This window comes from Eleutherodactylus coqui, chromosome 4 (genome assembly GCF_035609145.1).
Source record: "Eleutherodactylus coqui strain aEleCoq1 chromosome 4, aEleCoq1.hap1, whole genome shotgun sequence".
Lineage (NCBI taxonomy): Eukaryota > Metazoa > Chordata > Amphibia > Anura > Eleutherodactylidae > Eleutherodactylus > Eleutherodactylus coqui.
This window is the reverse complement of record NC_089840.1, coordinates 207,454,554-207,470,373: the sequence shown is the minus strand read 5'-3', so window position 1 is coordinate 207,470,373 and position 15,820 is coordinate 207,454,554. Positions and strand designations below refer to the sequence as shown.

The window sequence follows — 15,820 nt, the reverse complement described above, 5'->3', positions numbered from 1 at the left end:
GCTTTACAAGTTTGTATAACCACTCTTTTATTTGCAATTAATTTGGTGAAGTTTATGGATACATTGCTGCTCGTACAATGGTTTTAGAATTTTTTTTGTATTGAAGAAAAATAGAACAAAATAACTAAACAGCTTAAATGCTGCAAATGTTTTTTGTTTTTAGCTTTGATAGCCCCTACATAGAACATCTATCCTCTGGCTGGCTGTTATAATTTTTCATAATTTGCTCTTCTGATGTTTTCAAAGTATATTGTTCTGTGCTGAAAATAAATGCCAGACTGCTTTCTTGGCTACTAGCTGGATTAATGGGTGTATATCTGTCTGTCTGGCTATCATTTCAAAAAAAGTAAGTGAACCCTTTTGGAATTACCTGGACTTTCGTTCATGGACCGCTAATAGAAACTTGGTCTTATTGTTATGAAAGTCACAATTGTAGACAAATGCAATCTGACTTAACTAATAACACACAAACCTTTTTGTGCCGTTCATGGCTTTTATTGAATACACATCCACAGTGTAGGAAGAAAACTTAAGTAAACATTAGAATTTAACAAAGCATAGATTCCTCTTTAGCAGCAACGATCTCCACCAAATATTTTCTGTAGCTGCAAATATAGTTCATACAACATTGAGGAAGAATCTTGGCCCATTCCTCCCTGCTAATGTGTTTCAGTTCACAAGTATTTCTGGGATGCCTTGTGCACAACCCTCTTAAAGATAGTTAGGCCGCCTGCAGACGGCCAGGTCGGATCTGGCTGCGACAATTCTCGCAGCAGGACCTGACCTGAGCGTCTGCAGAGAGCAGCGCGTCACTCACCTGCTCCCACGGCCCCGGCTTTTTCATGTGCTGGCTGACGGGCAGCCAGCGCATGCGCAGACCGGAGTTAGCGGCCGGGGAGTGACGTAGAGGGAAATAGAGCATGCCGTGATTTGTTTGCCGCGCGACATTTCGCACGGCCAAATCACGGCCGTCTGCCTAGGATTGCGTTTGCTAACGCAATCCTATGGCAGCTTCCACGGGCGGAAATTCCGTGGGAAATCCCGCTGCGGAATTTCCACCCATCTGCAGGCGGCCTTAAGGTCAGGACCCTGACTTGGGTATTTCAAAATGCAAACTCTTTTTCAACCATTCTTCCTTCATGCCGGCAGCGTATCAGCACAGGAGCAAGCATTCCTGGGATGCGCTGTTGAGCATAGTTTGACCCCCTCTAGCTTCTCTGGTCACATCAGAGGTCCTGCTGCTACTGCAACCCTTGATCTTTGCTATAGTCTGTCCCTACACCCCAAGGGAGATATGTGAGTGATCTTCAGTGTTATCTACTGGAGGCAATCGGGCAGGGAGAGGGAAGAAATGTGCAGCCGTGGTATATATGACTACAGAGTTCTCCCAGTGTAACAGTAAACTGCTGGATCATTAAGGCAAGTGTCAGGGGTCTCTGGATCTATCAGACCCCCCTGCCTCTATGAATGATAAGGTGTAGATGCTTTTCAGCAAGATTTTATCTTGCTAAAAACTGTGTCTCTTTATAGTAAAAAAACAAAACAAGAAAAAAAATTTTTGTCTTGCTTTTAGTGCTAGAAAGCATTTCTTTAAAAAGAGCAAATTTGTCAGTAACCAGGTCTTTGTGCTTTTTATTTAATGGGCAAAGTACCACGTGACACCCACACTTCCAATCTCCTCTCTTTTAATTGAAACCTCTCTTGCTATTTAGCACTTTGAGAAGTTATTAATGTGTTTTATGAGATTTATAAAAATGACTAGGCAAACAAAGATAGATAATTAAAACAAACATACTACCCTCTCCAGGGCTGACAGCCCAATCTTGGAAGTGACTGCAGTAGTCATGTGCCATTTGTTACTCATGTGACCGCTAACCAACCACTGGCCTCAGTGGGCATCTGTGCATTATTTTATTTAGATTGTTATCCAAGTCACAATTAGGGTGGCTTCACACACAGCACATTTTGGAAAACACACCGTTTTTTGAGCTGAAGCCAGAAGTGGATCCAGCAGGAAGAAGTGTAAGTCCTTCCTTTTATAGTTTTCATTCTTTCTTAGTCTACTTCTGGCTTTTGCTAGAAAAACCGCATTAAAAAATGCTGTGTGTGAAGACCCCCTTATAGACAATAATCAGACCCATATTTTATTAATTCATATTGAAATCCAGTTGATTCCAAAGGCTTTACTTACTATCCATCCTATCTATCTATGAAATGAAGAACGATTATGTCATGGCACACTAGCACTTCACAAGGGGTGGGATATATTGGGCAATCAGTGAGCATTCAGTTCTTGAATTTGATTTTTTGGAAACAGATAAAATGGACAAGAATAAGGATCTCTGTCACTTTGACAAGAGCATCTCCAAGTGGCAGATCGTATAGGGTGTTCCCATTAAGTAGTCTGTAGCCTCAAAAGTGGTCCAAGGAGGGACAATCAAAGAACTGTTGACAGGATCATGGGAACCGAAGTGTGAGTTCACACTGGCGTTTAGCCTCTAATCGGCGCTTCCATCTCTCTGTTCCAATATTGGAGCAGAGACGCAATGGAAAACTCAATTAAAGCTGAAATAAACTGCCCAGTCTTTTTCCTAATTGATTTCAAAGGGTTTTGAAAAAAACTGATTGCTTTATTTGCTTCAGTTGTTGTCTTCAGTTCTGTTTTGTTACTCATTGATGCACTTGGGAAGTGAAGGCTAGCCCATCTGGTCCAATCCCACAGAATTGCTACATTATGCTACATATTGCACATATTACTAAAAAAATTAATGTTTGTTGCAATAGAAAGGTGTCCTAACACACAGTGCATAACAGCTTGACTGCGTATAGGTCTATATAGCTGCAGAGCACTCGAAGTGCCCATGCTGACTCTTATACACCATTAAAACGACTATGATTGGCATGGTGAGCAATTTACCGCAAAATTGCGATTTTTGCTGCATTGAGATTTTAACATTAACAAGTCCCATAGACACCAGTGAAAAAAGAATGGTGGTGGGTAGGCACCCTGAATCAATACTGCATTTATATTCTATTCCATCTGCATTCTTGCTAATCTATCAGATCTATACTATAAATGGGGGCACATAGACCTGAGTAGAAGCTATATACCCAAAACCGTATAATTTTTTTTTTTAATTTTCAAAGTTGCATTAATGCATTTTAAATACATTGGAGAGAAATGAAAAAAGGCGCATATGGGCTTTACTGTCTAATTAGAATTTTCCATGTGTCTCTATGTAAATATTTGTGTGTGCTTTTGTTTGTGAATAGCAGCAAACGTAGCATCCGTGTATAGGTTGAATGGTCCCTGATAATATTTCTACTTGTGGTATCCACTTATCTTAGAGGTTCCGGACTGGTAAAGCTTTGGTCATACTTAGTTTTTGCTGTCTGTTGGAGTATTTCCTGACCTATACTTCTGATGGAAGGATGTGGCCATGTGCTATTGTATGGGCATGTGTCACCAATGGGCTCCCTTTTTTGTAAAAAAATAAAAAGTTCCTATACAATGGAAAAAGAAGATTGCTAGCACATATTCGAGACACTTTATACTTCTCCACAGAGTCCAGTGTACCCGGAATACAGCAAAAAAATATCACCGGAGCTGGTAAAAACAATGTGTTAGTGACAAACATATAGGCTGCTTTCAGTGAGCGTATTTATGATTCTTATTTGGTTCGTTCTTTGCGGACTGTGATATGGAGCTAATGCAAATCTATGTATCTATTTACATGGGCATATTTTTCATTGCCGTGCTTTAAAAGCGCACCATATGCTACTTTTTTCCATATTTTGTTGAAAATACACCCATTATAGTCTATGGGAAGTTATTAAAATACAATGCATCCATAGGTCATCCGTATTTGTTCTGGTAGGGGCCTTCGTATTTTCACTCATTTCTAATATTTTCCATTGGATAGCTATGGATCCGGATTTTGCCAGTAGAAAAAAAAAAGCAATGACTGCAAATATGGTATCAAATGCTGATGAAAATACTAATGGTTAATCATATGGTTGCGGTATCACCTGTAACACATCTACATTACAGACGTGTTACAGTACGCTCGTAAGCAACTGGCCATAAAGGTTTACTTTGCTTGAGACCGGGGTCAGACGGACGTAAGTTGTTGCGTGCCAATCCCAAGACATGTGCTTGCTGCTGCCCACCAATCCCTTGAACTATCTAGCGCGTTTACCCATGTGCTACACGCAAAGATACAACATGTATATTTTGCTCAATATGTGTGATCGGCACATTGTTAGTCTAGGACTGCTTGCTACAGCGTATTATAAGCCCAGGTCATACACAATTACAATACAGTTGTTAGAGAGCCCTAAATCAACACTAGGAGAAAACGACTGCTACAAGGAACTCTAATAAGATAATGGAGGAATTTAATTAAACTAGCATTTCCACATTTGTTAATAGGCACCTCTTAATAAATAAAATTGGTGCATCTTTTGGCTGTCCGTATGGCAGAATGGAAACCTACATCAGCTATGAATTGGTGGAGATTGGCACTATAATTAACCCCAGTGTCTGGCTTTATTTATGAGGCTGTGATGGTACCATCCGTTTTGTCGAGCCCATTTTATAAAATGTGCTGAGAGCAGTGTAAAAATGAAAAAAAATTGCAAACCTTTTTCTTTTTTTTTTTTTGCAGAATTTTGACACCCTGTAGTATATTTTCCCCAATGTTTTTTATAACTTTCAGTCAACAAGTAATCAGTGTCCTTTTTGATAAGATGTACCACATGCAATGTTGTATAATTCGCACTAACTGTGTCCACTGGATTGAGCAAGGCATAGTAACCCACAGCCGTGGTTGGGGACATTGACCATGCAGAAGACCCCCTGAGTAGTTGTGCTTCTACTCGTCAGAGGGAGTGACCCGCTACCATGTGGAACAACCAGGTATAAGAAAAATCACCCTCAACCTCTGATTGTGTTGCAGGACCTGAAGCTACTATCAGGCCTACAGGCATTTCTGCAAGGTTGTAAACCACTACCCTATATGGTGACACTCTCCCTAAGGGCTCATGCCCATGAGCGTTGCAGGATACGCCTGCGGATTCATGCCGCGGGAGTACCGTGATTAAAAGGAAAAAGTGCCTGCTGGTGATTGCGGAATTGCGCAGTCTCCATTAATGCTATATTAACCCTTTGCAATCCAACTTTGTATTCAGGGTTTCCTAGGGGCTTTCTCCTTCTGCCGTTATACAATGGCGCCATCTGTTGGCTAGAGCCAGTACTGCGGTGTGGGACATGCTGGAGAGGCCCCCAACAACAGAGCAGCCAGTAATCTACAGTAAGAATACCCTGCCGGACATCTTCAGACATCGAAGCTGTACAGCCTCCAATCAGAATGTCTTCAGACGTCAGACAGTGGATTGGAAAGGGTTAATGGAGACCTCCTCCAGCGTAAATACGTGGCAAAGAGAACATACTGCAATTTGTTTCCTGCTGTAGAATTCCGCATGTGAGCACTGGCAGGCAGAAAGCTATTAGGTTTAATAAAACCTAATAGCTGCGGAATTCACGTGCGGATTTCTGCCCCAGGAAACTGCAGGTCTTATGGGGTTAAAAAAAAATTATGCCTTGTAAACACTATGTAAAAGATTGTTGTATACAGCTACCCTTCCAGATTTTGCCCAGTCTCCAATAGTCCCACTAGGCCTACGGCTTGACTAATGTTGACCCTTTAAGACTTGATTGCTGACAACTTAAGATACAACATTAACACAACTCTTCACTGTTTAACACTTGACATGAGTTCAAAAAGATGCAAACTGGCACTTATTCTCTAATTCCACTTCCCTTCGCGGCGCTTAAGGAAGGGTCACGGTGTAAAGAAGCAGTCTAAGGCGACCTTACCAAGATAATTTATTCTTAGGAGCTCGTCCTTGGCTGCCTCTCCTTGGAAGAATGATGTGGATTGGGGTTTTGCATACCTCTAAGGAATGCCTTGACCAAGGAGCTACAGACTGAATGCCTCCTAGTGCTGTTGATTGCTCAGCAAGTTTCAAGGGCCGAATGTGGGCAATATCTTCAGCCACAGGGACCATAAGACACCAGACCATATTTACTGTCCTCCACCATTGCCTCATACTGCAAATCCAGCCAGCTCCACCTTGCAGTGTGCTGACTGTACTCACGGATTGCAGTTTTCTACCTCTTGGGCACTGCTCAGAAACAGGAGCACTATGAAATACTTAGCTGCTCCTGGACACTTTAGTTCTCTCTACTGCTCTTGCAGTCAGTATCCTAGCAGTCTGCCCCAGCGACTCAGATCTGCACATAGACCCCTGGCTGCTTGGGGAACTGTGCTTTTTGTTAATTCACAAATTAGTGAAGATAAGAAACTTTGTAATATGTTATTATACAAACCTAGCTCTTTTTTGTCTTATCAGCTACTACTTTCCCTCTACCTCCTGTTCTGATCACTCTGAATTTACTAATAAGTTCATTACAAAAAGGTCAGGTTGGGAAGTCATCTCTCCTTAAAGGGGTGGTCTCGCGAAACCAAGTGGGGTTATACACTTCCGTATGGCCATATTAATGCACTTTGTAATGTACATTGTGCATTAAATATGAGCCATACAGAAGTTATTCCACTTACCTGCTCCGTTGCTAGCGTCCTCGTCTCCATGGTTCCGTCTAAATTCGCTGGCAGCTTGCTTTTTTAGACGCGCTTGCGCAGTCCGGTCTTCTCCATTCAGCACGAGCCGCTTCAGTGTGCTCCCCGCTACAGCTCTTCTGCGCATGCGCAGACGAGCTGTCACTGCTCGGGAGCGCGCTGAAGCGGCCATTCTGCACCATCCTCTGTTAGAGGAAGGTGCAGAAACTGGAGCTGCCCAGCGGAGAAGACCAGCCCAGCCCAGCAGCCCCGAGAAGCGTCCCAGGTAAGTGATGGGTCGGGGGGGGGCTGCCGCTGCGCCGGGCTGCGCCGGGAGGGGGGGCTGCCGCTGCGCCGGGAGGGGGGGCTGCCGCTGCGCCGGGAGGGGGGGCTGCCGCTGCGCCGGGGGGGCTGCCGCTGCGCCGGGGGAGCTGCCGCTGCGCCGGGGGAGCTAGCGCTAGGCCGGGGGGGCTGTCGCTGCGATGGGGGGGGGCTGTCGCTAGGCCGGGGGGGCTGTCGCTGCGATGGGGGGGGCTGTCGCTAGGCCGGGGGGGCTGTCGCTAGGCCGGGGGAGCTAGCGCTAGGCCGGGGGGGCTGTCGCTGCGATGGGGGGGGCTGTCGCTAGGCCGGGGGGGCTGTCGCTGCGATGGGGGGGGCTGTCGCTAGGCCGGGGGGGCTGTCGCTAGGCCGGGGGAGCTAGCGCTAGGCCGGGGGGGCTGTCGCTGCGATGGGGGGGGCTGTCGCTAGGCCGGGGGGGCTGTCGCTGCGCCGGGGGAGCTAGCGCTAGGCCGGGGGGGCTGTCGCTGCGATGGGGGGGGCTGTCGCTAGGCCGGGGGGGCTGTCGCTGCGCCGGGGGAGCTAGCGCTAGGCCGGGGGGGCTGTCGCTAGGCCGGGGGAGCTAGCGCTAGGCCGGGGGGGCTGTCGCTAGGCCGGGGGAGCTAGCGCTAGGCCGGGGGGGCTGTCGCTGCGCCGGGGGAGCTAGCGCTAGGCCGGGGGGGCTGTCGCTGCGATGGGGGGGGCTGTCGCTGCGCCGGGGGAGCTAGCGCTGGGGAGCCGGGGGCTAGCGCCGGTTACCTGCTGTCTGGTCGGCGGCTGCGGGGCGTCTGGTCGGCGGCTGCGATGCGTCCGGTTGCCATGGAGACACAGCTGGCGGCGTCTCGGGAGCGCGCACGTCGGGCTGCAGCGAGCGACTGGGAAAGAGCCGGCGGCCATCTTGAGGAAACTTTTATAACTTGCTGAAACGCTGGAACGGTAAGTACGAACCAGCTAGAAATGTCATTTACAGGGGTAATTAGTAATGTATGTTTAATGGGGGGGACTGGGCAAAAAAAAAAATTAACTGCTTCCTCGAGACATCTCCTTTAAGGAGAACACCTAGAAGGTGTGTGGAGACACTTAGGAGGTGTGTGAGGAGACTTACACAGCCATGCATGCTTCTCTGGGTAATGTATTCAAATAAGGAAGATGGAACAATACCTCTGCAGTGCTACCTATTGGATTATAATCCAATAGGGGAATCCCCTGGCTAGACAGATCCAATTTAGGACTGGACTGATCTTGACAGTGCCGAACGGACCCCATTGACTATTATGGGGTGTTAGACATGGGGTTACCACTGGGGGGCATGGGGGTCCGGTTGGTGCGAGCTGCTCATTCTGAGGCTGCGGGAGCCTGTGCTGGCGGCTCCGTCCAGGGTTTCCCCACCCTGATGGTCAGTCGCAGCGGCCGGCGGCACGTCCCGCGTGGGCACGACCGTCTGCTAGTCGGCCGCATGGTGCTCGAGTTGGTGCGCGTCGCTGGGGGGAGGTGGCTTTAGGACTCCCTCCACTCATCATGCTACTTCTCCTCGCCCATCTGGGCGGGGAGGTCTGCATAAAAGCCCTGCTGGCCCAGGCTCTAGTTGCCAGTGTTTGGTTTGGATTTGTTCTGCCTGCACCCGCGTTACTGACCTGACTTTAGTGTTTATGACATCTGCTGTTCCTTTGACTCTGACTCCACTTTGCTCCCCGGTATGCCACACGTGCTTTCCGGTTATGACCCTGCCTGTTCCCCTGACTACTCTCTTGTCTGCTTCGTTGTCACTTCCTGTCAGCTACTCGGTGCTCACCTGCCGGTCTCCCTGTCCCTTCTTCTTTGGGGTCCCTGTCATTAGTGCAGCGCAGGGACCGTCGCCCTGGGGCTTAGACCAGGGGGGCACGGGAGGGGGCTGGCGTAGGGATCCCCTGACCATCTGCCCCCACCAGTCCCTAACGTAGGTTTTTGTTAGCTTTCCACTCAGCTGAATATCTTTTTGCCATAAGAAAAAACGCGCGCTTTTACTTCTGGTATTTTGTGCTGGAACCTCCGAATGAAGGTTTCAACACAGATGTGAGCCCACCCTAATATTTCCTGACTCAAGTCTCTCTTCACTTAGAGAAGGTTGCACCATTACTTTTTTTGTGTTCACCTCCCATTGGTTTCCCTCACTCTGACTTCCTCGATAGCTGGCAGCATCTTTCTTCGGTGTCCGGCCCTAAATATAGACTTGGCTCCAGATACTGCGTAACCTTCACAAGTGGCCTTCTCTAATACCCAGGGGTGCTCTACCTTGGTCTTCTCTATTGTCTAAGACCATATTGTCACATGGTGGTTTGTTGTAAATCTTCGGGGCAGATTCAACACAGAGTGATTGATTTTTTTTTTTTTTTTTTTTTAAATAAAACCCCATTTAGCTTTTGACTAAAAAAAATCTATAATTTGAAAACCTATCCTTTACAATGCACAGGGTGAAATGATCTCCATTAAAATTTGAATGTGAACTTTGGCAATCTGAGTGCACCCTAAGAAGCTATTGAGCCAAGTTCGAAAATTGAAAGTTTCAAAAACAAGAATTGGCTAATTCATGTATACATGGAACATAAAATAAATGTCTCCCACTATAACTTGCTTGATCTGCTTGTTTGCCTCGGCTCCCTTTGGTCTTGGATCCTGATTAAAAAGACATCGGTGTCTGTAGCAATCAGGAACTCTGTCCAGCAAAGCTAGTGCAGTGCCAACCATAACTGGAAGCAGAAGCTCGTACCCATGTTAATCAAGGTCTGTGCCATCAGGGTTTAGTTAAGAGGGGGGATATTTAAAAAGAATAATGAAATACACTGAAGAACTGATCTTCAAGTGTGTCCAAAGATGAAGATTATAAAGTTGCAATGTAGAAGGAAAAAGGGAAAAAACCCTAAACATTTAATCATTGCGAAGTATCTGTTCCTAGCTGTTTGCCAGCCAAGGAGTTTAATCTGGTCCCTGGGAAAGAATGTAACTGCGGGCCTGAAAAGATCTTTTCTGCTTGTTAAGACAATAGCACAAAGGTCAGGCTTGCAATGTGCACTATGGCGTAATTTGCAATTCAATCTCTTAGTTCATTTTATGTCACAATTTGATACATGCAAAACATTTTTAATTGACTGTGTAATTTATTTTCAATCTGTTTGATTTAAAGCAAAAGTTTGTTGATCATTAAATGTTTTTCTGTATTTTGCAGTGTGATGCACATTGATAAATGGGAATGATGAAAGATCAGTAAATGTGTAAATGTTAATATGCCCAAATGTACACACAGTTTGTGTGACCAGCAGAATTAATTTTAAGGGTTAATTGGTGTACATTTTTCGGTCAAAGCCAGGCTGATGCCAAGCCTCTACCTAGATATCAGATCAACTACAAAAAAAACTTTATTTTCACAGCATGAAATCTGGACTGGATTATGCCTAAGCTTGCACAAAGTATCAGTATTTATGAATGTAAAATGCCAAAGTGACCTCATTGTGTCGTTTTTACTTTGGAGCAGAACAACATTGTAGAGCCGGCCATACACTTTTGATAACTCCCCCAAATTGGGAGCCTTTTGACAAGGATAGACAATCTAATAGGAGGGAGGGTTTAGGAAACAGATACAGGTGGGGGTGGATTTATAATCTCTTGATTTCAAGGTATATCCCAGCAGCTTATTCTCCATCTACAGTACTGTGCAAAAGTTTTAGGCGGGTGTGGGGAAATGCTGAATAGTTGTATGCTTTCAAAAATAGAAGTGCTAACCGTTTATTACTAGCAATTAAAATGCAAAGTGAATGAACAAAAGAGAAATCTAAATCAAATCAATATGTGTTGTGATCACATTTTGCCTTCAAAACGTCATCAATAGAGATGAGCGCGCGTACTCGGATAAGCACTACTCGCTCGAGTAATTTGCTTTATCCAAGTATCGCTGTGCTAGTCCCTGAAGATTCGGGTGCCGGCACGGAGCGGGGAGCTGCAGGGGAGAGCGGGGAGGAACGGAGGGGAGATCTTTCTCTCCCTCTCTCCCGCCCGCTCTCCCCTGCTCCCCGCTGCGACTCACCTGTCAGCCGCAGCGGCACCCGAATCTTCAGGGACGAGCACAGCGATACTCGGATAAAGCACATTACTCGAGCGAGTAGTGCTTTTCCGAGTACGCTCGCTCATCTCTAGTCATCAATTAATTAATGGTGTCCTCAATGCTGACAAATACAGGCAGATATTTATCCATCATGTAATACCATCAGGGAGGCATCTGATTGGCACCAAATTTATTCTGCAGCAGGACAACCAACCCAAACATACTGTCTTCTTTTAAGAACTATATTCAGTGTAAAGAAGAACAGGGAGTCCTGGAAGTGATGATATGGCCCCGCAGAGCAGTGATCTCACGCCATCCAGTCTGTCTTGAATTACATGAAGAGAGAAAGATTTGTGCAAGTCGACATTCACAGAAGATTGGTGGTTAGTTCTACAAGGTGTCTGCCCTGTTTCTTAAAAAAAACTGTGTACAAGTGTACCTAGAACTGATGCTGTTTTTGAAGGCAAAGTGTGGTCACACCAAATATTGATTTGGTTTAGAGTTCTCTTTTGTTTATTCACTTTGGATTTTCATTGACAAAAATAATCTATTAATGCTTCTATCTTTGAAAGCGTTGTTACCTTGCAGCATTTTTTCCACATCTGCCTAAAACATTTGTACAGTACTGTACCTGTTGACATAAACTCGTGCTAGGCCTTGGTGGAGTTGGTAGCAAGAGTTTATGACAGTGTGCGTTGAAATAACGGGTTTCCCCGATAGGAAGACCTACCCTGCTTTTCGAGGGAGGCTTGAAATATAAGCCCTAGCTAGGCTACATGATAAAAAACCAAAAAAAACTCCCCTACTGCTAGCGTTCCAGTCCTCGCGCTGGTCTCCATCACTGCTGCAGGCTGCCACGTCCTCCTTCAAGCCAACAGAGCAGTTCTTCCTGGAAGCGGGGCTTGAATACCCCGCCTCCAGGAAGCTAATGCTCTGATTGGTTAATCCAGCGCCGCATCAGCCAATCACAGCCACTCAATGATGGCATAAAAAAGTACATTGACTGGGAGTGTTACAGAGAAAGTGTGGATAGGTGCCACATCCTGCTTTCATGCTCTCCAACCCAGGTTCCCCTTGGACTACATCATAGGATGCAGAATTGAGAGCAGGTAGAGGTGGCCACATTCACCCTTTTCTATATTTTGTCAATGGTTTGTGAGACAACTGCACATTTCCAAGACTCCTATCCATTGCCAATGGGACTTGGCACTACATGAGACAAGAATACTAACCTTTTGCGTTCCCGATGAAAGAGAAAACATGATGATTTCCACCCTCTCAGAATACTTCCTTTGACAGTATTAGGGTCTGAAATGTTATCTTTGCGTTTTCCTACATAACTGGATTCTCTACCATTTCCAGATCTTCTAAAAAAAAGCAGTATATATGGCCAGGGTTTCCTTCCATGCAATGATATGAAGGCTCTCATATAATGAACAGAAAGAATTCTGATGACAACTCTCTGCATCCAACTGTTAACTCTCAAGCCGAACTTGGAAAGGCAATGTGTGTAGAACATCTGCAGTTGGAAAACTATATGTTATGGGTCAAAGAAAGCAAATGAAATGACCTAGTGATGCCTCAGCTGTATCAGTTTTACTTATGCTAAATACTGTATGTTATTGATAGTAATGAAGAATGCTTCTTCAGTGTTTATATGTTTGGGGGATACTTGAATTATTGATCATAAAGTATTTTGTTTTGTCTTCTAGATGACCCACTTGCCAATTTTACTTCAAGTTTGAATGCCACACCATCGAATCTCACATCCCAAACAGTTATAAAGGGTAATGTGGTACCCTGCCCAGACCTTTGGGTATCTTTTTACTTATACTTTTTTAAATAAATTGTTTAATTTTAATTTTGTTTTAAAGGTATTCCCTGTTAATAATATTACACTGGTCAGACTGTGAATGTTGTATAATAAGAGTTGCCTTTTACTTTACTGAGAATCTTTAGAAAAATTTCAAAATGAAGATTTTTCTTTTCCTTTATGGATCTTTAGAGTTCCAAAAGGCTTAAAGAGGTAAACCTCCTTTGAACATCCAACCTTTAAAAACTATTAGCATATTCTTTGGATAGGCCATCATCTGATCAGTGGGGTCTACCGTTCTGGGTGTACGCTAATCAGCTAATTGAAAGGCCATCGTGCTGGTGCAAGTGCTACAGGCTCTTTAATGTTTACTTCTCAGCATGGAGCTGTTCGTACTCAGAACACCATATTTGTAGTGGCAGTACGGAGTACTACAGACTTGTCCCATTCCCTTTAATGGGACAAGCCTGTATTACTCAGAATGGCTACTGTAAATAATATAGGATTCTGAGTATGAACCGGTTTGCGCTCAGATGTAAACATTGAGGAGACTGCAACATTGACACCAGCGCCACGGCACCTTCAATCAGCTGATTGGCTGGGGTCTTGAATGGCAAACTCAAAAAATCAAGCACCTAGAAAGAGTTGTTTTGTTGCAAAACTCTGCTTAGAGTTACATCTCAGGCAGATATGCAAATGATTGGAGTTGTGGTGTGATTAGATGAACAGTTTTGTCATCTGAGGCCATAAAAGTGGTTTCACCCTTGGCCTATAAAAAGGGTTTTAGAGGCTCCTTGTGTCTAGTGACCTCCTTTTCCGCTTGTGTAGAGCTTGTTGACCACTAGACGTCTCTACGACCCAGAGAAGAGATTTTGCCCAGTTAAGTTTGATTAGTGGGCGCACGATTTAAAAGCTAGACGCTGGATGGTTCTATCAATGAATTGCCCGTGACCCGGGCCATTCTGACCAAACTGTTAGGTGTTGGGATCAGTGGATGTGTGAGCGCATGCACACAAGGCGACAGAGCTCAGGACACCCTTGACAGACCACCAGTAGAAAGAATAGTCTGACAAGTACGAGCAGCTCCAACTGTTTTGCTGTCCGCAATTCAAAGACAGTTGGCACCATTGCTACAGGTCCCTGTGTCTGTCACAACCATTTCCAGGTACTTGGCTGAAGGACATTTGGTCTCGCAGCATCCATTACATCTACTGCCTTTGACACCGACCGATATCTCCATTTGTGGTGGTCTCATTAACAACAAAACAGAACTGCTATAGAGTAGAACCACGGTGTCTTCAGTGATGAATCCAGGTTTAGTTTGGGCATGGACTACAGCCATGTTCATGTCTGGAGACCTAGCGGTAAGCAGCTCAATCCTGCCTTTGCTGTGGAGCAGCACACTGCCCCCATTGCTGGTGTGATGGTCTGTGGGACCTTCGCGTACGACAGTCAGTCACCCGTAGTAGTGATATGCAGGACAATAACAGCTCAGTGATATGTTCAGGACATCCTGCAGCCACAGGTGTTCACCTCGTGGCAGGGCTTCCAAGAGACATTTTCCAGCAGGCTAATGCTTGGCCACACACAGCAAGGGTGTCATAAGAATGCCTCTCCAACATGGCCTGCCCGGTTGCCAGACTTATTGCTACTGAAAGATATAAAACACTCACCTGGATACCTGCACACATGGCCAGATGGAATAACTATAGAATGTATGAGGTATTAGTTCATATTTTGGCCAAGATACTTAAGCCAGCGAGCCCACTTCAAGGGTCCTCATTGTCTCACAGGTCCCTACTCTAATGAGAAAATGAACCACAGGAAACCTGCCTGCATGTGGTGTGCACTTTCCTCATCCTAGATGATAAAGATCCACAGCAAGTCACAGTTCACACTACACATTACAAAAACTGCAGACACGCAGGAACATGACATTGATCACTTCAAAACACACACTGAACATGCCCGCTCACACCTCATGTCTGGCCACGTGCACAGACATGCAGGAACATGGCACGTTCACACTGAAAAAACAGGGGAAAGGCCAGCAGCCTCTAGCAGAGGAGCTAGTATATATGAGCAGCAGACCTGGGGGATTGGCTGGCTGGAGCAATCCACACCCAGCCAGCTCAATCAACCCCACCTGTGGAGCTGTGCTGCTGAAAACCATGTAGTACAACAGATCCCAGCAGCACAGCCTAACAATACCATATGGAACCTGTATGCCTCCATACCCACCTGTATCACATCTTGTAGTCAACCTAAAGGTGACCCAACAGGGTGTTGGAGCCTCCCTGCCAACTTGTATCACATCCTGTATTCAAGCTAGAAGCTGCCCAACAGAGTGCAAGAGCCTCCATGCCCATCTATATCACATCTTGTATCCAATCTAGAGGCAGCACAGCAAGTTACTAGAGCCTCCATGCCCGCCCTTATTACATCTTGTATCCAAGCTAGAGGCAGCCCAACAGGATACTGGAGCCTCCATGCCCACCCATATCACATCTTGTATCCAAGCTAGAGGCAGCCCGACAAGGTACTAGAGCCCCCATGCCCACATGTATCACATCTTGTATCCAAGCTAGAGGCGGTACAACAGGGTACTAGAGCCTCCCTGAAAGTTTTCTGTTTTCTGCAATAAATGATCTTTTTGCTACTGTATCTGTGTTACTGTAATCACTTATTTATATCAATGTTACAATCGCACATAGAAAATTTCATTTCATTTCGACAACTCCTACTAGGGGAGGGATTTTGTATTACAAGGAGTGTATGGTAAGGTTTTTTGTCTGACAAATGGTGTGTATAATTGCTTCTATAATAATATGATACTGTTGGTTGCTAATAATGATTCTTGCTGACCTAAATAGCTCCTTAAAGGGGTTTTTCAAGTTATAGTTAAATTTTACAGAGATCGGGAGATGGCTAAAAATGTCAAACAAAGTTTTATCCTCGACGCTCTGAGCCCTGCTGGTCCTGCACCATTGCTCCCAT

At 45.3% G+C, this 15,820-nt stretch overlaps 1 protein-coding gene across 1 annotated transcript in view; it reads left to right on the top strand.

Annotated features, from left to right (window-relative positions):
* TLL2 (tolloid like 2) overlaps positions 1 to 15,820 on the top strand; it is a 148,822-nt gene that overhangs the window by 79,736 nt on the left and 53,266 nt on the right. The window contains exon 3 of the mRNA XM_066600616.1: positions 12,723 to 12,797. Coding sequence (XP_066456713.1) covers positions 12,723 to 12,797 — 75 coding nt within the window. The remainder of the gene's footprint in view (positions 1 to 12,722; positions 12,798 to 15,820) is intronic.